The sequence below is a fragment of the Letharia columbiana genome (genome assembly GCF_014066305.1).
Source record: "Letharia columbiana isolate WasteWater2 chromosome Unknown Sc0000019_s0, whole genome shotgun sequence".
Classification (NCBI taxonomy): domain Eukaryota; kingdom Fungi; phylum Ascomycota; class Lecanoromycetes; order Lecanorales; family Parmeliaceae; genus Letharia; species Letharia columbiana.
In genome coordinates, this window is record NW_023501060.1 from 144,879 (window position 1) to 168,936 (window position 24,058).

Below are 24,058 nucleotides of genomic sequence, written 5' to 3' on the forward strand. Positions count from 1 at the left end.
ACGCCCGGAGTTCGTCGAGGGTTTGAGAGAGCTAGCCTACCGGGTTCGCTGCAAGCTTTTCCAAGCACAGCACCTCAAGCGAATACGCATCTCCTAGCCATCTATTGATCCATTTATCAATAGTGGATGTTCAAAGCGGCCATCTTCATTTCGGACTGCGTCATCGACTCATCTAATTGGAGTCCGGTGGATGTTAAAGAAACGTATAAGGCTTTGAAGAATTGCCCTCACCGAACGAGTTGCGGAGCGGATAACTTTGACCCAGACAGTCATATTATAGTACACCATTAAACGTCGCTTCATCCACAACAATCTCCTCGCTGCTTGTCATACCGCAGCCATCATCATGTCAAAACTCCGCGTCCTTGTTAGCGGTGCCTCCGTGGCTGGCCCGGCACTTGCCTACTGGCTCGTTCGCGCAGGATGCAAAGTGACAGTCGTCGAACGTGCACCGATCCTTCGAACTAACGGTCAAGGGGTTGACGTCCGCGATACCGCTCGAGACGTGATTAAGCGCATGGGCATCTTCGACCGCATTCGGGACAAAAGCTCACACGAGGAAGGCCTCAAGATCGTTGACAGCAACGACCGCTGCCTTTCGCGCTTTGGTGTTGACGAATCCGGCAAGGGCGACAGTTTAACCTCCGACGTTGAGATTCTCAGAGGAGAGCTGGCAGGGATTCTCTTCGATGTCACAAAGGACGACGTCTCCTACATCTTCGGCGACATGGTCGAGAGCCTGGAAGAAACCGAGAAGGAAGTTGGCGTAAACTTTGCCAACGGCACACCGACCACGGCTTTCGACTTGGTAGTCGCTGCGGATGGCCTTGGCTCGAAGATCCGTGGTATAGCTTTTGGAAATGGCCACTCTCATATCAGATCTCTGGACTCTTACACGTCGTACTTCTCCATTCCACCCGGTGATACAGACACGATGTGGTCGAGAGTTCACTGGGTCAAGGGGGGTCGGTGCATGTTGCTGCGACCAGACAACGTGGGCCGGACCAGGGCTTTCCTGTCTCTTACAGCCTACGACAAGTCAGACGAAAGACTTGTTCGATTTGAAAAGGCTTCGAAAGAGGGCATTCCAGCGCAAAAGCTTCTGGTCCAAGAGCTTTTCCAAGACGCCGACTGGGAAATTTCTCGGATATTGAAGGGTATGCAAGAGTCTGAGGACTTTTACATGCAACATGTCGCACAGGTCCGACTGAATCGCTGGTCGAGCGGTCGTGTGACTGTGGTCGGTGACGCGGGTTATGCTCCTTCACCATTTACTGGCATGGGCACATCGATTGCTTTCATCGGCGCATACGTTCTTGCCGGCGAGATATCTCGACAGCCGAACGACATTCCCGCCGCGCTGGAGTCCTACGAGCGTGTCCTGCGCCCGTACGTTGAGAGCGTCCAGAAGCTGCCTCCTGGCATACCATGGATCGTCAACCCTCAATCGGCGCTGGGCATCAGAGTGTTTGAAACCGTCATTAGGGGTGTAGGGTTGCTGTCGGCGACGGGGCTAGCCACCTTGTTCTCGAAACTCGCAGCGTACCTGCCAATCGGTGGGGACTCGTTCAAGTTGCCAGACTACGAGGCGTTCAGGCAGTAAGGGTTTCGTTCAGTACCATGCTTTCATAGCATATTCCTGATACACTTCTCTCAAACTTATGTATACTCGTATCGTGCATCTCTTGCCCATGCATTCTCAGCAACATGAAGTGCATCACATCGTATCCAGGGGTATGTGATAGTCCTCAGGGGTCTAGACTTGCCCGTAGCACGAGCTTCGCTAGATCGTGCTATTCGGCCAATCGACCAACAGACCTGGGCTGAACATTGCATGCTTGAAGCGACAGAGCAAGCAGGCAGAATTTGGCAGAAGCGGGATCGCGAGGGTTAGGGTCAAGACGCCCAAAATCCCGACGAGGGAAGCACACATCAGCTTTAGCTGAGCCTCACTCGCTCATGCATCTCGTGGTCTTTAGATGCACAGCCTCGCTGGCTGACTACCTGCTGTCGCCTTCGCGAATGGGAACATAGCGACTTGCTATCGTGATGTTTTCCGTCCCTCGTGCTGTGCAATGTCGTGACCTCACTGCCTCTTTGATCCTCTTGGTCCTTTCGCCATGGTGACGCCAGGCTTCGGCTTCTCAGCCGGCGACTTTGTTAGGTCATTCGAACACTTAATACTATCAGGAAGGCTTTAAAAGACACAGATGGTGCTGCTGCAGATGATGAAGAGACACTCCAACGGCTGAACCACCTTGGCGTCGTGCTCCCGCATCTTCAAGCCTTACACTCAGAAGAGTCGAGCCGGCGCCAAGATCATGTCATTTGGCACGCTGCAAACGCTTGCTATGAGCAGCTCAAGCGTTTCATAGTCAAGCATGAAAAATTGCTGCCAGATATTGGCCCAGCAGCGGACAAATGTAATCCTCGGACAGCTTTCCGCTGGACACAATGGCCACTGTCCACGAGCACAGAAGTCGGCAAGCTGTGGAAGCAGATCGAGCATGATCTGATGGCCACCAATCTTGCTCTCAGCGTTCATGCTATGTTGGTGCTTGCCTAGTCAGGACAAAAAGAGTCCAATCTGACCCCATTCAGCTCGAAGAAAGATGGGAGCTGCATGCAATTTGCGACTGAGCATCCCCACTATCACAAGTGCTGCTGTCAGGCAGCAGAAGAGCCAACTCGGTCACCGGACTGCGCAACTGAGCCTACTAAGTATTGGTCTAGCACCCCAATTGAAACCGAAACCGAAATCGAGAAGCGAGTCCGTGGGAGAGCTGTACGCAAAATAGGGGACCAGTACGAGCATGGGACTGACCTACCTTCAGGGTGGTACTACTTTTGCGTGCCCTTTGGCTCGCGTTCATTTGTTGTACTCCGGTTATCGGAAGCTTGCTCACTCAAGGCTCGCATTCAAGGAATGAGCAGGCATGTGCGATCTGTACAAACTTGAAGTCAGATCTCTTTATTTAGATTACAGCACGCCGTACGACGAAGTACTACTCCGCCATCTTCTGCCTCTGCCAAACTTGAAGCATCTTAGCATCGATCCACTAGACGAAACCTATATTGCAGTGCTGATTAGAAACATAGCTAAAAAATACATATCTTCTGACCCTGGAAGCCCCGGTCGAGTCCAATCTCTTATTGCAATTGCCCATGATCAGATCAACGTCTTTGCGGTTAGAAGATATCTACACAGACGATGATTTTGACAACACGATAGTCATAGACGCGCGAATGTTCAGAGAGATGCAGCACTTGCGCTCACTGGCAATCGATCATGCAGGATTCAGCGATATTCGCCCTTGCGAGTCTGGTCCGGAACTTCCACAACTTGACCAATTGGAGCTTCGCCTTCCAAGATCAACAAGTTTTGCTCATCTACGTGTATCAAGCTAGAGACCCTTGTCCAGCCTAGGCGTCCGCACCAAAAGACGCTGTCGACTTCTGCTCTCAAGACCTCTGTACAAGGCAAAATTCGACTCTAGGGGGCTATAAGTCATCAATCGGACAAGATGAGGCCGGGGAGGTAAGTGGCAGAGGATGTGGTACATCTCCAAGACTCAGCCGGCGTTCCTTACACGGCCGGCGGGCTTATCGAGCGCTTAATTAAACCGACTTCGTATCCTCCAGCTCGGATGGAGCGCTGCCGCCTGCCTTTGGACCTAGGACGCTTGTGCAGAGATTGCTGATTGGTAAATTGTGGTGGGTCATGTGTAGCACTAACGTCCTCGATGCAACGGTAACATCTGAGTGTGGAATCGATAACAATTATGCCGCGTTGGATCACCAGGGGCGACGTCTGAGTGGCTGCATATGGCACCTACACTTGTTGACGCCTAATTCTCATGGCTCGATCGTAGTTGGGATCCACGATCGCATGGTCTTCGCATGCAATGCAGGATCTTAAAGAGATGGACCGGTCGCTGGCTGTTTCGCCAGCTCGATTCACTTCGTCCTTTTCATTCACCAGGCCAGCGAAACAAACCCCTACCTGTGACAGTCATGGCCTGTCCTAGCTATCTGCAGAATGGACCTTTCACCTGCCTCTCAACCTCCACGCGCAACAGATCTTAACTACGACAGGCGTCCTGCGGCGCGGAATCGTGGTCTGATTACTGGACTCGAAAACGGCAACCGTGACGCCTTTGGCGGTCGCTCGGAAGATGACAATTTTCCATCCGTGGAGGAAATGATGTTTGCTTTCAAAGATTCAGGGAAGCCAAACGGGCGGACTCAGGCATGAGGCACAAGCGGGAGGTCTTTTAGAACCGTATTTTATATGCAAAACAGCCTTATATGCCAGTAGTGCTTTACTGCTGTCGCCGCTAGTTAGTAAGCTGAGAATTAGGGGATAGATAGCGTCTTACCTACCAAATTAGTATACGTAAGGACGTTTTTCTCCAGCATTTTCTCCGTCTAGATATCCGCTCCTACCTATTCAGCTGCTTCCATTACTTCCATTGCTTCAATCGAGCCAACCCCCCGTTCAATGGCTGGACCATTGTGTGTAGAATAGGTGTGGAATGGCTGAAATGATATGACTGGAAGGAGAGTAACTGAAGCAGGTACTTGATTGGCTATATAGATGACTAAGTAATCTTTATACCCTCTCAGAAATACTAGCTTTATATGACCAAACTCCCAGTTGGTTTCAAAATGGTTATTTGAAATTATGCTTTATATGTAAAACAGCCTTACAGTCAAATTCGGCTTTATATATCAATTAATTCGATATTAAATTATTCTTAACACTATTAATTGATATTACTATTTTGTTTTAAGCTTTAGGCGCTAAAAATAAACGGTAAAAAAGATCTCGTAAAATAGCGTCGAGACTATCGCGAATCAGGCGAGGTACATATTTACCTTATCAAGCGCGCGTCACGCAAAGTATTCAATTCGTGCTCCTTCTTTGCCTCTCTTCTCAGTCTACCCAGGGCCTCTCTACAGTGACCCTCCGGAATGGCAACTACTATTTCCTCTCACCTTAGGATTCCAGTACCTCAGCCCGCTAATCAGTTCGACTCCAGTACTCCAGGCCTCTCTAGAAAACGCTCGCTGTCAGAATTATATTACAGCAGCTACGGGGAGTCAGAAGGCACTCCCACACCCAAGACACGCAAGGCACGGCGCGCTTGCTCAAGACCTGGCTTCAGCTCTGATCCAAGTAGCCCAACTTTTTACAGCACACATCCGTCAGCCCAAGTACCTCGGGAGTCTAGTATGGAGAACTCAGGGGACGAGTCGGACGATGTGTACGATCAATTCGATCTTGGAGACTTCACGAAGGAGGAGATTAAAAGATACGAGGCGATGGTAGGCGCGGGAGAAAGACTTCGAGATGCTGCGCCACCGGAGCAGTCGTTTGCTGAAATGCGAGAGACCTCGTGTGAGAGACTCCATGTCTTGATGCTATTAGCTTGCTGAAAATTAAGGCAGACCAAGCCAGCCTCATTTCTTCTGGCCGAGATACCGAAGGCAGCACATCCGTCACAGTACTTCCTCGTGAGCTGTATGAGTTAGTCAGGGCGGGTATTTCAAATGCAATTGAACATGCCATGTCGGAAAAGGTTATCACGTATTATGATGCTCCGGGCCTGGAAACAATTTTTATGGACGAAATTTCCGCACCCGCTCCGCAGATTCGTCAATTCATTCGAGATCATATATTCGTCACGTTATCGTGCCAATCCCCAAATTCGTTTCGGAGGCAAGAGCTACGAAAAGGCTGTCATCCATCGGGATCTCTAAAATCTGCGCAGAGGCAATATGAGCAAGATGTGTACGACGTGGCTCGTAATTTGGGCCTTTCCATGGACGAAACAGAAGAATGGGTGCTCGAAGCCAGGGAGTTTTGCAGTGAGAAGGACTATGCTAGCATGAATACTGAAGAGAGCGATGGGGTTGATGGTTCTGATGAAATCATGTACCAACCTTACATATCATCATTAACGGAGCGATCTGCGTTGCCTTTACCTCTGGTCGAGGACTTTCACAAGGCGCTGAAAACCCCCACCCAAGCTGAAGAAAAAATCACCAATAGCGAAGACGAGACCGAAAAGAACAAACAACTTCTTAGGGAAAGCAACTCTGAAGGGGCAAAGCAGGTTCAACGCTACCTTCAACTTTTGAAGAATTTCGGCCATCACTCTGCATATGACGGTATTATGCTCAGACTCCAATTCCTCGGTGATGAACCTCTGATCGACAACATTGCCGGTTTACGTGAGGAGATCGATAAAATGGAAGCAGTGGGTAAGACGAAGGAAGAAAAGGCTGCCAGAAAAGATGCCAAGAGAGCCCGTAAAGCAGAGGTCCAAGCGCAGAATAGAGCAAATCGGCAGGCTGAGAAAAAGGAAAGCCAAGAGGGCAACGACTATGAAGCAGGAAGGCCCGAGGAGCAAGGATCTTTGACAAGCAACTCCGAGCGGCGACCCAATGTCCAGCCTCTCGAAGACCAGGACAAGCCTCTGAAACGGAAGAAAAGAGGGAGCAAGCGCAAGAGCGAACTTGAGCTTCCCGTTCATTGCGAGGTACCCTCCAAAGGCCATCACAAGCACGAAAAGGGCAAAGTGGATAGGGACGCACGAGACGCTAATTCCGAGAAAACCAGGAGCAAGACAGGTGTGGGGTCTCAGCACTCGCCCTTTTTTCAACGGAGCAGCGGTCCCAAAGCAAAGAAGAAAGACGCCTTCAAGAAGGCCGAGCAACTAACGGGTTTTCAACCTCCGATGATACAGTAAGCGTGACCGCTGCTGTTGAGGGGGTGTCGTCGTCTGAAAATAGGCCGCCACCAGCAGATCCCCCCTCCACTCCCGTCAAGAAGAGAGCCCCCTTTACTGTCACCTCGTCGCCAAGCTACGACTCAAGCCCATTATCCAGCCTCCGCTCGACTCCTTCCCTGCCATCTTTCGGCAATAGAGAAGTTGAAAACGACAACAAAAGAATACGTGAATTGTCACACAATTGTGCCCGCTCAAAGCCCGTTGCATTGGCACAAAAGCTACGAAACAATCCCACTCACCTGCCCACTCCTGCCGCAAGTCCCATCTCGCTGCGAGATTTGAACAAAAGACTCTTGGAAGGTACCATTTACCAGGATGGAATCGTACTCGCAAAGTCAGAAGTGCCTACTCCTACTACTTTATCTGTTCCGAAGAAGCCAAGGAAGCGCTCAGTGATTGTTTCTCCCTTCTTTGCAAAATTGCCTCCCAAGAAACCCAAAGCCAGTGACAAGGTCTCTTGCATTCCTTTCCCACCACTCCAATCCACATCCTTCGGCTTAGTCCAAGAACAATTATCTCATGACCCGTTCCGCCTTCTCATCGCCGTCATTTTCCTCAACAAAACGCGCGGCTCCGTCGCTCTTCCCGTCTTCTACGAACTCATGGAGCGCTATCCTACACCCGCAGACCTCGCCGCAGCCAATCAAGAGGACGTCGTCGAGATCATCCAACATCTCGGCTTGCAGAACCAACGTGCGAAGAAATGTATCAATCTGGCCAAAGCATGGCTCGAGCGTCCACCGGAGAAAGGGAAAAGGTACCGAGTGCTTCACTACCCGAAAAAGGATGATGGCAAAGATGTCAGCCTTGGCGACATTGTTGGCGAAGAAGATAAGCGAGTCGCTTGGGAAATCGGACAACTTCCTGGCATTGGTGTCTACGCCATCGACAGCTGGCGCATCTTCTGCCGCGATAAATTGCGCGGTCTGCCGACTGGCTTGCCCAAGGAGCTCACTTCGGAAGCTAAAAAGGAGGAGTTGCAGAAAGAATGGACCAGAGTCCTGGCGGGAGATAAAGAGCTACGAGCCTACCTACGTTGGCGCTGGTTACGGAATGGCTGGGTCTGGGACCCCGTGAGCGGAGAGCGAAAGAAGGCCGATGAGGGTGAGCTCGCCAAGGCAGACAAGGGTGGAGTCATATATGAGGGTAATGCTGGAGACATGGTAGTGGGAAATGCCAAAGGCGAAGGGCCGGATGCTGTTAAAGCTGAACGAGAAGTCGGAGAGGAGGACGGTGGAAGGGAAAGTGGAGAGAGCGAGAATATGATCGCTGAGCCCAAGACCGGAGATGCGCGTCAGAATGCGGGCGAAGAGGCAGAAGCTATGACGGCAAAAGCCGCAACATAGCGATCATGTTGAGAAAGAACAGAAAGACACCAAGGCCACAATAGACGAGCCAGAAAGTGGAGACCAGTCTAACCCGGAACGACTTGGCTCAATGCAATAGTCATAAAACAAAGCATCTATCGCATTTTCACGGCTAGTACTTTAATAGCACTCAGCATACACAACCAAAGCTCGAAGCTAGACCAGAGCAGCACGAGCAATCCAAACTACCTTTACATGCGACCCATCACTTCTAGACGCAATTGCACTCTCCTGATCTCAAACCTGCATCGGTCCACAAGGTCAATCCACATCAGCATACCAGATGTGGCCCCCCCCCCCCAACAACAACAACAACAACAACACATGATCAAACAACAACCACCCCCCCATCCCCCACAGGCCTGTGATACGAAACCCCTCCCTTGACCGAGGTTCTCGTAGGATGGGATGGGGTCGGGTTGGGCAGGCAATACCCCACCTAACCTTCTCGCACCAAGCGACGACCTACTCGATCCCCGTCCGGAATATCAGACCGGCTTGCCTACCCTTCTCTTTTCCCAAAGAAGTACGTACATACTCACCACCTACCCCCGCCGCAACGCCTCCGCCCGGATATCCGTAGAGCTCAGAGGAACCCCCTCGCGGACGGAAACCACATCGTGCCTGCCCGACCGAGCCCCTTTCATCCACATTCTAAACGGACGGATAGACAGATTTTTCAATCCCGGTGACCGGCTTTCGCCCTTCATCTCTCGCAGTCACTTTGATTCCAAATAGGTAGAAGTGTGTGTGTATTCTGAGCACGGAGGCCCATTTCGTTCGGCAGCTGGGGAGGATCAGCGTATATCAGATGAGCAATAGAAAGTGTTGGAGAAGGATGTCTAGTTATGGACCATCATTCGTCCCTCGCGGATATGTGGTATACAATCTTTTCAGTGGGGTTTTCTTAGGGTCGTGGTTCGGTGTTCGATAGCAAGTATTGTTCGGTTCGACGGCATAGATCGTTCGAGCCACCCAACAACGAGAAAAGACTGGTCAATACCACAGAACTATACCTGAGCTTTTTGTTGAAAGTGCCTGTACTATTGGTCCCTGTATCAGACAGAAAGCGCCAGTCCGCTGTTAATCTTTCGGTTCTTTTTGAATCAGGGAGAGTGGAACATGTTTAGAGTCTTGGAGAGCGGACATGATCTTATACTTTTAATCCGACTGGACTGCTACTCGCCTGTCTATGTCATGAGTTATGTACAATGCGTTGACCTCGTTACCATGGCACCCATGTCTAACTTTTATACCGCCTTGACTCATCATTCGTATCTGACATTAGGATTCTGCGGTCAATTCCCTGGCATCATAGAACAAATCTATAATGCACCCAGCGGACCAGGCTTGAGTTGGTGACTACAGACCGTCAGCAGTTGCATTAACCATCGACAATGAGAGACGACTTACCGAGTCCCCACAGATATCCCCGTTCTTGTTCGTCAACTCCGTCAATCCAGCCCATGGCGATTCCTGGATAGCTTTCTTGCAACCGTGTAACCTCCTCGTGATCTGCTGGAAGGCCTCTGTCCTTTCCTCCTTCGTGTGCCTCCGCATCAAGTCGAATTTCAAAAGAGCACGCAAGAAGAAGCCCGTGGGCCATAACCATTCAGGCCCTTGGTGATAATTGCGACCTTTGGAGGTGCGAAAGTCAGTCGAGTCTTCTGAATTATTATAATACGGTCGATAGTTGAGATCCGAGGGGTCGAGGGTAGCCATGCCAGTCGGGCCGCGTAGGATCGTGTCAGCCATTTCCAAGGCATGTAGAGCTTTTGTAGGAGTGAAAAGTTGAGGGGCGACGGTCATAGCAATAGGAAAGTTCGCTCGAAGCTGGTAATCCTCGTAATCTTTCCCAGACTTGTAGAGGTCTTTGTAAATGCCTCGGCGGTTGACGATGGCGGAGTTGACATCGTACTTTTCGTCTTCGTTGGAGTCTGTGGGAATGTAGTAGCAGCGCTCGAAGTTGTGCTGAATCTTTGAAGCCCACTCCGCGTACAAGATGCTCTGACCACCGGCTGTTTTGACACCGCTGAGTTTATACTTGCCCTCACTGTGTAGATGGGCAACCCAGCTCAAAGTGCTGAAAGCAAGGCCAGTGATCTCAATAGCAGCGCCATCTCTTGGTGTACCTGGCACGCCTTTGCTTCCAGCTTTTTCGCTTTCTCCCATCTTGTCCATCCATGTACCGCAATTAAATTGATTCCCTCCAAAGATCAGTCCTGTCTCCCAGTCCACATTGACGTCAATCTGAAATCCCTCGGACTGCATCTGCATATCTAAACCAGGTCCAGCATTGGCTTCTCGAAATGATAGGCCACTAGCATGTCTTTGCAAGGCTTCTTGGACAATATCTTCGATAGTGGACTCCCTAGAGTACGCGCGAGAGTCGTCAAATTCGAAATATGTATCGTCATAGGGCAAGAAGCGTCTCGCGACTTTCTCTTTGAGAATGTCACGTCCGTTAGGCACCATGTTTGTGTAGTCCTGGATGTTTTGCAGAAAGAACCAAATCGAGTCTCTTGAATTATAGCGAGGGGCTTTCCCGTCACTTAGAAGGTTTGGTATCATGCCATGCTTAAGGACACTAGCAAAGGCCATGATATGCTCTCGAGCGTCCGCGTACCTACCAGTAGCGAGGAACAGCCCACGGAGGGAGATGAAGACATCGCGGCCCCAGCAGCGCGCCCAGCTGTGCGAGAAGTGCGGCAGACCAGCTGCCAGACACGGAACACTTTTGTTAGGGTACAATGAGGCTGATTTGGTGTAACCAGTCTGCTGTATGCTGACCATGGCCAGACTCTGAAGGAACTCCTGACCGTGCCGGATGTCGTCACTCATGAGTTCGATGCCTCGATCCCAAGAAGCCCGATAAGCGGTCTGAATGACCAAGGCGAAGTATCTGGGCAACAGGAAGCTTGGAAGCTTTCTGATTGCATCAAACCGTTGTGCAAACCATGTGGCAGCACTTTGTAGCGAAGACCTTTTCCCAGTCTTTGCTAAACGTTCAAGTCTGCTGACTGTCCAGTCCAGTGCCCATTGCCCTTCTCGCAGATGATTACACAACGGATGACCAAGATCGTTGTTTCGGATGACGTCCTTGAGTATGCTCCACCAGCCTTGTAAGCCAGCATATACCAGAGGACCGCAGTTCGGAATCCTGTAGACACCACCATTGCCGCCAAGGAAGTCATGCTCTTCAGGCTCACATCTATACAGCACAAAGTTGAGGTCGACCAGATCCAGCTCGCGGAAAGCCTCGTCGGCTCCAGAAGTAATAAAATTGTCCAAACCTTCGGAGTGCTCAGCGCCAGGCATCCAAGTTTCAAATAAGGCTATGCTGCCGGGTGCAAATGCAGCAGGAACAGTGATCACAGTCTCATCAGCCTTTGCTTCAATGGCCACGTCTTGGAAGTCGGATACCCTACTGGGTAGACCTCTGAGGATATCCTTTTCTGTAAGGACAGCCTTTTTGGTGCTTTCAGACGTGTCGACCTCGAGTGACCAACTTCCCAAGAGCTTAGCTTTGGTGCCGCTGAGATGCACTGGCGTCAACGATCCATGACCACTGCCGTAACCCGGGAAAGCAGTATGTGAAATTGCAAAAACTCCTTTCCTTGTTTGTGGGTGTACGCGATGGACGGTGATATATTCGCCTTCATGATGGACGAAGGTCTCATCATAGCCATCTTTGCTCATCATTGTATGCAGCCGGTTCATCAACTTCTTAATGCCCCCAATGCCATCAGAACCACCCTCAATCTTGACCGAGCCTTCCGAAGACGGCGACGAGTAGAGCCGCCTTTCGTGAACAATGTCGAGTAGTTTTGGGTAGACCTCGTCATAACCCATCACACTGCCAGTAGCAGAAGCACACATGTTAACAAGAGCCGCGTTGGGGAGCGTATCTCTTGCATCACGCTTCTGAGCAGGGACCTCATTGTCATGAGTGCAGTCCATGAATAGTGCATGAAGAGGACTTCTTTTGATTCGGTGGACACGCTGTGGCTTCAAACTCATGGTGCGCATAGAGTCGTGGATACCGTTCGTATTCTTGGCTGCCCGGTTTTCCTCGTTGCTCTTGAGTACCTCATCAACTTCGAAGCTACCAATGGGTCTGCCACCATGCATGTGTACTAGTCGACTGACTTCTTGCGTGCTCCAAGCTTGCATGGCCTCTCGAATAAGAGCACTAAGACACAATCGTTTGACGAAAACGTAATCCATTTCCTCGGACCCTGTGAACAGCTCTGCAAAGACTGCTAAATTTGGTCTGACTGCCCGTGCTTGATCCAGGAGGTATTCAGCGACGACCAATGGCGTCGAATGGCAATTATCGATGCGGAAGCCAGCAAAGTACTTGGCCATCAGTCGAGTGTACTTAGTCATAAAATCCCACAAGAACGGGTTGTCTTCTGGTGACTTGCCGTAGCGCAATTTGACACAGTCTCCCCAAACAATGACCTCTCGGCGAAGGTAAGCCCGAGAATCAGGCCCGGCGTGGTCCTTCAAAGCATTGGCAGCCCAGATCCAGCCATTGTTGACCAAGGATAAGCTTCGAGAATTATGCTTCTTGGTCGTGGCATTTGAGGGAAGTCTTGTGAAATAGGACTCAATGAAAGCACTTTTGGGACCGATGGCGCCTAGCTTGGGACCATTGTCATCCAACCGAAGGTACCTGACGCGATCACGTATTTGCTGTTGAATCACCTCAACGTCTGTATCGTACTGTTTATAGAACGGCTCATTGAGCTCGTTGAGGATGTCTGTCATTGCCTCGATGGCTCCGTTCTTGTCTGAATTGCCCACCTCGTAGCGCCCGTGAAGCACTGTCAACAAGGCAGCACCGTACCGAGCATCAATACTGCGGTGAAAACGTGACTCTAGGCTATCGGCTCCAACGAAGCCATTTGCTCGCAGGAAATCGGCCTTCTGCTTTAGTGACCAGTCTTTGACACCCTCCAGACCGCCCACATCAGAGCTGAAGCTTTCCGGAACGGAAATCTTTCCTTGCGACCAAGCAGTCACGGTCTTCTCGATATCACGGGTCACATCGACCACGTAGTACTGCCAGAGCTTGAGAGGGTCGACGACATGTTTATTGACTCCTGCTATCACTTCGTCGAGGTCATCCATTCTTTTCAGCGTGGTGGGCAAATTGTAGCTTTGGAGCTCGTTCCCAAATTTCAGCAAAGCATCGTCGAGTTCCAGAGCAGACTCGAGCCACGGAGCAGTCTCAATGTTGTATCCTGCTTCTGGATGTGCTTCGAGCCATTTGCTATTATTGGCTGTATGGTTCCAGACGACGTCTGTCAAACCCAGTAGACCATGCTCTTTCTCCATCCTTGCTATCATCGTTGCAACATCCTCTTCACCTCTTGGAAAGCACAGAGGATCGAAGGTCAATTGATCGTATATGCTGTAAGGTGAATTGGAATCTCCTCTTTCCATCAACGGCGTAAAATGGACCATGTTGTACTCCCGCTGCCCAATTCCATTAAGGTGCTTTTCCCAGTCATCTGGATATTGGCCCATGAATTTGGAAACGACGGAGAAAATTGAAAGCGAATCCAATGGCAGAAGTGTGTTACCCAGAGTGAGCTTGGGCGAGACGTCAATGTAGTGGGTAGGAGTCTGCGTAGGTTTTGGGACTGAAAGGTCGTCCGTGGAGAAGTCTGGGAGAGGGGTGTAGGTTGTGTAAAAGGCAAAAGCACCAGCCTGGCAGATGGGGATGTCAATCCTGAGCGTCCCATTGAAATCCGGATGAAGCCTGGAAAGCCCGTAGAGTCAATTGGAGTTCGCTTTGGGGCATCAGGTCACCCACTCATATCTTCGGTATTGATCACGGCGAAAGGGATCCCCAGGAGCAGGTATGTTCACCCAGAGGTTTCCCTGTCTGCAAATGGAGCTGGTGCCCTCGAGCTCGAAGCGGAGGAGGTAGGCGGGATCTGTTGGCGGTGGTAGGTAGATGTAGCCTGAGGGAACTTCCGGGGCACCATCGTCAGTCAATGGTAAGAGCCAGACGTCCTGAGAGGCTTTGCTGTCTTGAGCGGCCATGCTGAACGCTAGGAGGAGACGCCAAGGGCTGCTGGAATTCGGACTGAGGAAATAAGAATAGTAGGTTTATGGAGTATAATGAAGGAGAGAGGAATGATTGCGGGCATATGATGTGACACGATGAACACCAGCCATACTGGAAGCGGCAACGACTAAATGCAAGTCATTGACCATTGGGAAAGAGCGCCTGGAGAAAGAAGACTGCATTCCTCTCATCTCAACTTTTGCTAAAGTAGACATAGGGCTGAGAATGCTTGGCAAGACAAGCTTTGGAAGTTAAGAAATGTTCCCCCTGGTGCCCCTAGGCCGTAGGGGTGAAGCGACACCCAGGCTTGGTGTTGAATACTTACTCTTTAGACCGAATAGATCATGTACTCTTCGTCGACATTATCCAAATAGTAATGCCGCCTACATAATACCAGATAATATGCGGGAAGATCTTAGGGTATAAGCAAGCCTTAGACTGTGGGGGCTTTTTGATACCTCATAGGGAAACCCTAGAGTACGGGAGGTCGCAGGGTACCTTAAGGTAGGAGCCAGGAGGAAGCCGTAGGTACCGCTTTCTACATGATTGCATCTTACGTATATACAAAGTGTGGGGAAGTTGATAGCGGCTGTCTAGGCTGTGCTAACTTTAAAACAATGACTGCCAAACTTGCTACTGATATTTATGCGATGGATTTGAACCAGCGTCGTCGTTGAGTGGTGCACTACTAGGTAGCTATCTGACTTGCATCTGTCACAGCCATTATGAAGTGTTATTATTAAGTACCGTCTTCACACTTTCTCGCATCTTGAAACAAAGAGCTTGTTTATTGAGAACTTACCTTGACTTAATTGTAGAATTTCCTGCCAAAAAGTCTTTTAGCGCATTCAACCGCCTCGTGTTGCATCTGCATGTCTCCAACGTACCGTTCTTTCCATCTATGTTTCACCATTTCTCTTTAGTGAAAAGCAACCGGAATTGAAGAGCAATACGAGCGGAGATCGGAATAGTGAACTACTTCACAAGGTCACAATGAAACAGTTGGAACGACTCAACACTCGCTACCACTAGTACTCATTCGGCCTAGTCATTGGTATATGAAGGCCTTCCCTGTACATAGATATCCTTCTTCCTTAGACATCATTAGGAATACCATAACTAGTGATAGGTTTCATTATAGCAGTAACTGCATACCCAGGTATTTCCAAACAACTACCACACTCAATCCTTTTCTCACCATCCGTCGTGTCAGCTTTTCCGTATCATCAGCGTCAAGGATGCCAGTCTTCCAGTTCTTGACAATCGCTGCAGGTTTCATGGTACTTGTCTCGGCAGGACGGATAGGAAACCGCCAAGGAGCTTCACCTATATTCACCTGCGCAAAGACGTAGGTTTCCGCCCTTCATTCCAGAGGCTCTTAACTAATTATTCTTCCTCAACCAGCTCCAACGCCGAAATCTGCCCAGAAACGTACTGTCTGTGCTCAAGCCTTGCAGTCGTCGGAGTCCTCCAAGGCACCATCCAAATCTTAGAAGATGTCTACGAGACAGCCACCTACGCAACAACAGAGGCAGGAGATTGTCCTTCCACAGATGCTGGATCGCCCGTTACGACGTCCTCGAAGACGAGATCTGATTGTGTTCCTACCCCAACTATACTACCGTCCTCAACGACGAATCGACCTTCGTCGACGCAGCCGGTGGATTGGATGATTACGTGTGTAGCTTCTCCATGAAAGGATTCCTGCGATGGGCTGACCATTATCTTTCCAGGGGCACAAGCAGCTGCTTCAGCAACGGCCAGTTATATACTACCCTGAGTCCATTACAGACCTGTGGACCATCTCTGACCGCAAGCAATTGCGTTTTCTCCGTGTATGTCTGCTATCCACCCCCATCGTTCCCTTGCGACAGAATCATGCCAATATCCTACTTGGACCTGAACTGGACGATGAGCAATACCTAACGGCTAGCAGTTCCATCAACGGCTTCGAAAACGACGAGGGCACCTTCAACGGCTGCAACTGCCTCACTACCTGGGGCCCTGTCCCCACTTCTTCACTCTGGATCTCGCAAAGCGATTTCGGTGGACCTGGATACTGTGGTGGTCCCATCTGCGAAGTTTCTCCTTCCACCATTCGTGTTGGTCAAAGTACGAGTACTGCGAAGTACTGTAGCTGCGATGCTTTCGCAAGCCTCTACTCTTCAAGCACGTATTTCCAGAATCCCTGTCTGGGATATGCGTATACGGCTCCTGTCACGGGGACGTGTGCTTCGTCGTGAGTGTTATTCGTCACTTCGTCGTTGATTACATACGCTGACGCCTCTCTACCATTAGGACTTCGTGGGGGCCTGGGTATGGCGGTGGTCCAATTCCATATACTGTCTGTGACTGCACGGAAACTGGGACTAGCCTTCCTTGGACTTATTCAACAAGCTTGATTGGGGCTTGTTCGAGCACTGTATCTTGGGTGGTTACCAAGCATCTTGGAGATTCCCACTGAGATCTTGATTCCTACTTTTTGGAGCTTTGCTATCAGGTCATTGATAGCGAATACAACAGAATGTCGTTAAACGAATACCACACTGATAAGTAGAAAAGGCTCTGCCAATAACTCGCAGTATCATGTTCGGCTATAGTCTTTCATAGGAATCATTCTCACCAATTTTCTGCAATCAATACTCTTCCTGAAAAAGAGAGTACTCGAGAGGCTTATGCAAAATCTTGGCACAGGGTCAAATACAGCCATCAGATTAAGACATCACGGCTTCTCACAGCTCATGGAGCAAACAAACTCGACCGTGAAGCTTAACCTTGATCTCCAATAACCTCAGATCTTGTCATTCTCCATTGGTTCAGGTAACCTGGCGCTTGCAGTCCCTCGGCTCTTTCTATATCCGTCAAAGTCCAACGACCTGCCATTTCACTTCGATACAAAATGTTCAAAGCTACCAAGCACGGTGGTGAACATCTTGCCATGCACTGCGCCTGGGGCTCGCGCGTCTTCAAGGCAAGAGGAACATTCATCACTCTGCGCACACCCACTTCGACTCAAACAACGCGCACGTAATGTGGGCTTGCTATACATTCGTCTTGTGTGAACTTATGTTTGTGATCCAGGTCACTGAAAGGATTGGAGGTAAGTGCTTGTTACACGGGAATCCATCTAGGAATGTTGCAACGAGTCGAAGGATCGAGGCATTGCTTCACGACCGAACTTCGCTTTCAAATGGATAATAAGAAGGCAAGATTACTTACTAGGACCAAACAATCCCGTACTCATTGAAGATGATGAAGGCATCGTCCTCATTCGAGCCTCGATTGATAAAGCTTATCGGCATTATCTCATTCGATCAGTCGCCCATGCTCGGCCTCAATAAAGTCGTATTAGAGGATTTGGCAAATCTAACCAGATTGAACTTGCCAGCACATTGGTGATATCGCCTGGGGCTAGATCGGTGCTGGTCTATAGTAGATCGACTGTCCCGTGGAGCAATTGCACGTAGTTGTGAATTCATCCAATATAATAGCCGCAAATGTTAGCAGTCCAACGACTGCGGAGACGGCAGTCACTATACTTGTCCATTGCTGCTCGGCCCCGGGTCGGAAAAACGTTGTCACTAGGCTGGCTGTTCGCGATACACGGTCATAAGCAGAAATATGTGCTGGGGCGCGGGCTTCCCAGTAGTGAAAAGCTTGCCGAGTACTGGTTTTTGACTATATTTGATTCTCAGGGAGACCCCCTAAAACCCCTCGGACCCTTCGGGGGCTCTTTAAGGGCTCTCCGGAGCTTGTATCGGAGGGGCTGTTAAAGTAAGCTCGAAATTTGATTGTTTTGGTGATATTTGATTGATTTCGAGCTTGCTTTGACAGCCCCTCCGATATAAGCTCTCGGAGAGCCCTTAAAGAGCTCCGAAGGGCTTAAGGGATTTTAAGTGATCTAATCTTGAGAATCGAGAGAGAGATGTTATATTTCACTGAGAATCGAGAGAGACGTTGTAATTTATTTGATATACTCAGGGGGAGACCCCCTGAAACCCCCCTAACCCTCCGGGGGCTCTCCGAGGGCTTTTTGCCGGAGAGGCTCTTCTCGCAAGCTCGATAATTTGAATAAAAATCTTAGTTTTTAGTATATCTTTACGAATACTTTATTAAATTTCATCTTCGCTATTTTATTTAAAATTGTATAATTAGCTCTATAACTCTATAAATTTACTTTATTATTATTTATTACGTAACGTTAAAGGAATTAAATAGAATAAATTGATAAAGTTGATGTTCGAGGTTCAGTCTTATGGTGCTTCCTCTTTTAAACGTACCCGTGTTTAGAACGAAAATGAAGAAATAAGGTGTGTTTTAGACTAGAAATCGTGAAATTCGAGGATCTAATTAGTTACTAGCATCTTAGCGTAGAAGCCATTTAGGATTTCAACTCTTGAGCATTGAGAAAGCAAGCTTTCCAATAAGCTCACGACTAGGTATTTTATGCGGTGCGAGGTATTAGGGAGTTTCAGACCACTTTTTTTTTTGCTGTGGAATTGTGGATTTTTCAGACTTTCAGCTATAACAAAATGGATTGATCTAGATTGGTCTAAACACCCCCACTATCAAATAGGCTTCTTTAATAGATTTATAATAAAACCGCTTAGTTATTACTCGAGAAAACCGTGTAATCTTCCCCGTACCTAATCCTTCCTGCCCTGAATTCTCATGCGGCCATGCCTCGTTTATCGGAAAAGGAAGTACGTAGGCGTGAGCTATTCCACCTCTTCCTTATCAGCCGTACGAGGCGCGGTTCTAGACACCATGTAACGAGAAGATGGCTGGCAATCCACGAAGCATTCATAGAGCAGCGTTACATGGAGCCGCGACTCTTTGTACCTAAATCAGACTGGGCGAGTCATGTTCTTCCTCAATACAACGACGCTCGATGGCGAGTCTTTGCCCGTATGGATCCTGAGAGTTTTCAGCATATTCTTCGACTTATCTCTCATAATCCTATATTCCATAACAACTCCAGTTGCCAGCAAGCTCCGGTTGAGATACAACTCAAGATCGCACTATGGAAGCTAGGACATGATGGAAGCGCAAGTGGTTATCGTCCCTCAGCCAGTCAATGGGGCGTCTCAGAGGGACATATAAATGATTGCACGAGACGGGTTGTGGCAGCTCTGTTCCAGCTACGAGAACAGCATATCCGGTGGCCCTCTGAGATAGAGCGACGACGTGAGAGCATAGCAAATGATGATAGGGAAGGCTTCCTCGGAGCAATAGGAAAGGCGGATGGAACAGACATCGTGCTGCTGTACAAACCTGGAGGCGTATTTGACGGTGAAAATTTCTTTAACAGAAAGAAGAGATATGCAATCGATCTTTGCGGTGTATGTGACTCGTCGAAGAAATTCATCTACATGCTTACCGGCTTTTCAAATGCCACTCACGATGCAAGAGTATGGGGTCACACTCGACTGCATCAGGACCCGGAAGCCTACTTCTCAGCAGGGCAGTACATACTCGCCGACAGTGCATACTCTAGCACAGAGTACTTAGTTCCGCCATACAAAGCCCCGCACACGAGACGAAGAAGAATTCGAATATTCAATAGACGACTTTCCAGCGTGAGAATCGACATCGAACATGCATTCGGTATTCTTAAGGGGAGATGGAAGAGTCTTACCGGGCTAAGACTGATCTTAGGTACTGATAAGCAGTACGAATTTGCGTGTATGTGGATTACTGCCTGCGTTGTTCTTCATAACATCCTATTGAATCTTAACGATGTTTGGACCGAAGAAGAAGGATGGTGGGCCGAAGACGACGACGACGATGGACATGATAATGAACTTTTCAGTCTTACACCGCTACAGCGACGTCAGGGACATGATAAGAGAGAGGCGGTAAGGGCTATAGTTCTTAAAAAGACGTCTTAATTATTTTTTTTTTAAATAGTAAGGAAATTAAAGTGGAGGTAGAGATACGGTCGTAAATAACGATATTTAATCCTTTTTAAAAGATATAGCGCGATAAATTAATATAGAATTCCAGTACTAGGCTTAGGCGCGTGCATTTGGCGTATAAAATACACTCATTCTTGATAGAATACCCACGATGTTTTATAACACTGTTTTTTAATACTTTGCGGAGAAGAAAATCTTCTCCGCAAGTATTTTCTTCTCCGACTATGCTTTATATAAAACTTATATTTTTTTCAAACGAGTAGTAGAAGGAGATAATTGAATATTCGTAAGAAATGTTATAATCTTAGAGCGTAATATAGTATAAAATTACTACTAAATCGACTCGAGTAGAGTGCTATATATATATCCAACTTTACGTCTCTTCGTAAGTACTTTTAAAACTATTATTTAACTCTATATTTAACCGCTATTCGAGGATCCAAAGACGTCATATCCTCGCTGTTGTTCTTCATGCTTTCGCATTTCAAATTGAAGGCGTAATACTCTCTCCTTGCTTTCATTAATAAGGACATCAGAGCGAGCCATTTCAGCGGCATGATGAAGATCACGCTGCTGTCTTTCAAGCTCAAATTGCTGACGGCGGTCCTCCCTATCTTGTTTAGCAAGCTCTCTTTGACGAGAGTCATCTATCTTCGCTTGTTCGCTTTGACGAGAGTCATCCATCTTCGCTTGTTCGAACATAGATTCCGCCATAGTCATTCGTCCTTTGCTAGGTTTCCAGCGACTGCGGCGAGACTTCTCGGTGTTGTCGCTATCCGAGTCGTCCGATATAGCTGGCCGTTTGACTCTCTTCGGAGCGTCCGACTTATCTTTGGCTTTGGGAGCTTTGGGAGCTTTGGGAGCTTTGGGAGCTTGCGTAGAGACTTGTTCTGATGTCCTTTCGGAGGACTGCTCTACGGTTTCAACTAAGGCTATCTTAGAGCGATATAAGATGGGCGTTTTAGATAGCTAAGAAAGGAGCTTCGGAGTAAGCTCGTTAAGAAAGTCGTAGATATCGATATCTAAAAGAGAAAGAGGAGGAAGAATAATTTTCTTAATTGTCTTCTCCGCTGTCTTCGTCCTGTCTAGGGCCGCTGCAGCCAAAGAATGAGCTGAATGTCCAGAGTCCGAGTCTTCCGCTTTATCAATCTCTTTCTCTTTCTCAATTGTAGATTCCTCGTGCCCTTCTGACGCTTCCTTATCAGTGTCACCCTCTGCATCTTTGTCGTTAAGTCCACCGAGATCCGTCTCCTCGACAGCCTGCCCATTGCGCCGTGGGGGCTGCCCAGATTCAATAACGACCGGAGGATTGACGCCGGGATGATCGTTGTAGACGCCTTCGAAGTCATAGAACCATGGGCACTTCTTGAGAATGAAGTCTCCCACTGTAGTGCCATGCGGGCTGTTCAAATCATGCGTCTTGTGAGTACCAGCATCAGTGCCCCAGCCAGATCCTTCGGCCTTCATTCTCATATCCTTGTAGTCCTTGACCATAGCGTCCATTTTGTCAGCGGCCTTCTTCTTTGTCACCAATGGCTTATCGACTAATCCCGTATCTTTAAGTATTCTTTCCGCCACATCCGTATGTGTACTCGTCGCCCATACCTTATAGTTGACTGCGACTCCTTTCTTATTGCGGCTGCAGAACCATTGCACCATAAGATCGATGTCCTGCTCCACCCATTTAATGGCGGGGGCTCGGGCGTCCTGGAGCTTTATCCGTAGGGGCTTTTTTCGCGCCATTGAGGGAGGGGGGGGTCTACGACGGCGTAGTAGGAAGGACGGTAGGAAGGACGGTAGGAAGGACGGTAGAAAAGACGTAGACGTGTAGGAGGTGATAGTAATGGAAGGTAATAGTAGTAGTAATAAGAAGGAAGGCCTTCTAATTAGATAGATTTGCTACGAGATATAGAATATCGCCCTAAGAAATCCACCAAATAGGCCGGTTTTCTTTATCAATGCTACCTCAGGGTAGCATTAATAGATGGCGTGGATTTTTCAGATCGTGGGAAAATAAGCGATTTGCCACCAACGGTTAGTGGCAAATCGCTGAAATTCCCACGATCTGAAAAATCCACACCTAAAAAAAGTGGTCTGAAACTCCCTATTAAAAAGTACATAACTTTTATACATTTGTACTAAACTTTATACAGCATTTATACGGTGGGCCGAGGCACATTTCTGTTGGCTTGGCATAACTTTGCCTGCCACTCCTAAGCGACTCTCCTGCTATCCCACAACGCCGACTTCCCTCGAAACGAGTGTGAACCTTCTGAGACCGTTCAGGTTTCTGGAGGCCAGCAGTGCAACGAGCTGGGTCCGCACGCTAGAATTCGAGGGGGGAAAAGCAGGTATGGGGGACCATGCACATCCCCCAATGCCTTCTTTCCCACTGACCTCCCATGCCAGTCGTTTCTCATCGCGCGGGGCCCGAACTATCACTTTCGCGTTGGCGGAAAGCTATGCCTCCAATCGTTCAGGGCCAAATTTTTCCCACCTTGTTGGATTTTAAGAATGCACTCCGCGACTGGGCTATCGAGCGCAATTGGACTCCGCATATCCTCGACAGCGATAGCCACCGAGTTCGCGCGGGATGTCGCTCAAGCCCAGACTGCCCTTTCCGCGTACGAGCAAATTACAGCATGAAACGGGGAGATGCCAAGGTTACTACATGCGATGATAACCATACCTGCGAGCCATTCCGGGCAGATGCTGATCTCGGGAAACCGCATCAAGATATTAAAAGGGCTGAGACTGGCAAGCTGAAGTTTTTGTTGGAGGCAGTACCAAAGCTCATGCTCGTAACCTTGGACACCAACATCCAGGAGATCATTGATGCGGTAGCGCAGAAATACGGACAAAAGATACCACTTCGGCAGGCACAGAAAGTGAAGTCGGCTTTGACAGACAGAGTCAAAGGACCATGTCGACATTGTCACCAGCTTGGCCACACACGAAGACATTGTCCCCAACTTCGAGAATCCGCTCCTGGGCCAATGTCTTTTACACAGAACTCGATTGCTCACCATAGCAATGGCAACGAGGATCATGATGATGGAGCGTATGCAGACGGAGGATTGGATTATGACCCGGATGATGGAGGGCATTCTGATCTCATGGACTATGCGAACCATGATCCCTCGAACAACAACGCATCGGGCTTCTCGCTTGGGCATCCTCAGCAATTGCCAAATAACATATTCACCCCAAGCCGGCAGAACGGTCTTCCCATAGATCCCATCCTTGCGAGCAGGATCGAACGATTGAACTCTGGGGAGGCACCAGTACCAGTACAACCGGCCGTTGCGCCTCAGCAGACACCGAATCAACTTACCGCTACCCAAAATTCACACACTACAAAGACTCCACAAGAGACCAGACTAGAGGCTGCTAAGCTGATGCAGCAAGCAGCGAGACTCATGCAAGAAGCTGCAAGGTTGAATTCAGAGGCAGCTAGACTGACTGCATCCGCTGCGGGTGATTGAGCTTTACTCGTCTCCCGTCTAAACATCTCTTAACACGGCTCTGACTTTCTTGGGGCTCTCGCCTTCGGCGCTGTCCCGCCAGTCACCTTGGCCGACATGTAGGCTGGATATATATGCCGTTGCTAATGAGGACGACGCTTTGTCGCTCGAGACCTGATGACAATAAGCACAGTCCCAGCCCAGCTAGATATCATGTCTTGCTTCGACAAAGACAATCGCTCGAGATCAATGTTAGCTTCATTTTTGTTAGGACAGGGACCGCAATGGCTTCTGAGACTGACTCTCTTTATAGCTCTCACCATCTCCAGGATGCTTGTCGGCTTCAAAGAAAAAGACTGGTTTCATGTTAGAATTTAATGCAGCGCAATAATGTTGTGCTAATTGGTGGAATCATGTCCGGGACCTGGCC

General features: G+C 48.9%; 10 protein-coding genes across 10 annotated transcripts; 7 read left to right on the plus strand and 3 right to left on the minus strand.

Moving 5' to 3' along the window:
• Positions 1–346: 346 nt before the first annotated feature.
• HO173_006416 (uncharacterized protein) lies at positions 347–1,603 on the plus strand (the record flags this gene model as incomplete). The annotated part of the gene is made up of 1 exon (XM_037308327.1): positions 347–1,603. The coding sequence occupies one exon, from the start codon at positions 347–349 to the stop codon at positions 1,601–1,603; it is 1,257 nt and encodes a 418-aa protein (XP_037164593.1).
• Positions 1,604–1,707: 104 nt separating this feature from the next.
• HO173_006417 (uncharacterized protein) lies at positions 1,708–2,566 on the plus strand (the record flags this gene model as incomplete). Its single annotated transcript, XM_037308328.1, has 2 exons — positions 1,708–1,734; positions 2,165–2,566. The coding sequence occupies 2 exons, from the start codon at positions 1,708–1,710 to the stop codon at positions 2,564–2,566; spliced, it is 429 nt and encodes a 142-aa protein (XP_037164594.1).
• Positions 2,567–4,039: 1,473 nt separating this feature from the next.
• On the plus strand, positions 4,040–4,255 carry HO173_006418 (uncharacterized protein; the record flags this gene model as incomplete). The annotated part of the gene is made up of 1 exon (XM_037308329.1): positions 4,040–4,255. The coding sequence occupies one exon, from the start codon at positions 4,040–4,042 to the stop codon at positions 4,253–4,255; it is 216 nt and encodes a 71-aa protein (XP_037164595.1).
• A 719-nt stretch (positions 4,256–4,974) lies between these two features.
• HO173_006419 (uncharacterized protein) lies at positions 4,975–6,755 on the plus strand (the record flags this gene model as incomplete). Its single annotated transcript, XM_037308330.1, has 2 exons — positions 4,975–5,401; positions 5,452–6,755. 2 exons carry the CDS (start codon positions 4,975–4,977, stop codon positions 6,753–6,755), a joined length of 1,731 nt encoding a protein of 576 aa, XP_037164596.1.
• Positions 6,756–7,112: 357 nt separating this feature from the next.
• Positions 7,113–8,143, plus strand: HO173_006420 (uncharacterized protein; the record flags this gene model as incomplete). The annotated part of the gene is made up of 2 exons (XM_037308331.1): positions 7,113–7,131; positions 7,191–8,143. 2 exons carry the CDS (start codon positions 7,113–7,115, stop codon positions 8,141–8,143), a joined length of 972 nt encoding a protein of 323 aa, XP_037164597.1.
• Positions 8,144–9,448: 1,305 nt separating this feature from the next.
• On the minus strand, positions 9,449–14,221 carry HO173_006421 (uncharacterized protein; the record flags this gene model as incomplete). Its single annotated transcript, XM_037308332.1, has 3 exons — positions 9,449–9,526; positions 9,578–13,934; positions 13,989–14,221. The coding sequence occupies 3 exons, from the start codon at positions 14,219–14,221 to the stop codon at positions 9,449–9,451; spliced, it is 4,668 nt and encodes a 1,555-aa protein (XP_037164598.1).
• A 1,263-nt stretch (positions 14,222–15,484) lies between these two features.
• Positions 15,485–16,710, plus strand: HO173_006422 (uncharacterized protein; the record flags this gene model as incomplete). Its single annotated transcript, XM_037308333.1, has 5 exons — positions 15,485–15,594; positions 15,651–15,923; positions 15,980–16,081; positions 16,183–16,485; positions 16,545–16,710. The coding sequence occupies 5 exons, from the start codon at positions 15,485–15,487 to the stop codon at positions 16,708–16,710; spliced, it is 954 nt and encodes a 317-aa protein (XP_037164599.1).
• Positions 16,711–20,584: 3,874 nt separating this feature from the next.
• Positions 20,585–20,884, minus strand: HO173_006423 (uncharacterized protein; the record flags this gene model as incomplete). The annotated part of the gene is made up of 1 exon (XM_037308334.1): positions 20,585–20,884. One exon carries the CDS (start codon positions 20,882–20,884, stop codon positions 20,585–20,587), a length of 300 nt encoding a protein of 99 aa, XP_037164600.1.
• A 249-nt stretch (positions 20,885–21,133) lies between these two features.
• HO173_006424 (uncharacterized protein) lies at positions 21,134–21,907 on the minus strand (the record flags this gene model as incomplete). The annotated part of the gene is made up of 1 exon (XM_037308335.1): positions 21,134–21,907. The coding sequence occupies one exon, from the start codon at positions 21,905–21,907 to the stop codon at positions 21,134–21,136; it is 774 nt and encodes a 257-aa protein (XP_037164601.1).
• A 659-nt stretch (positions 21,908–22,566) lies between these two features.
• HO173_006425 (uncharacterized protein) lies at positions 22,567–23,649 on the plus strand (the record flags this gene model as incomplete). Its single annotated transcript, XM_037308336.1, has 1 exon — positions 22,567–23,649. The coding sequence occupies one exon, from the start codon at positions 22,567–22,569 to the stop codon at positions 23,647–23,649; it is 1,083 nt and encodes a 360-aa protein (XP_037164602.1).
• Positions 23,650–24,058: the final 409 nt, after the last annotated feature.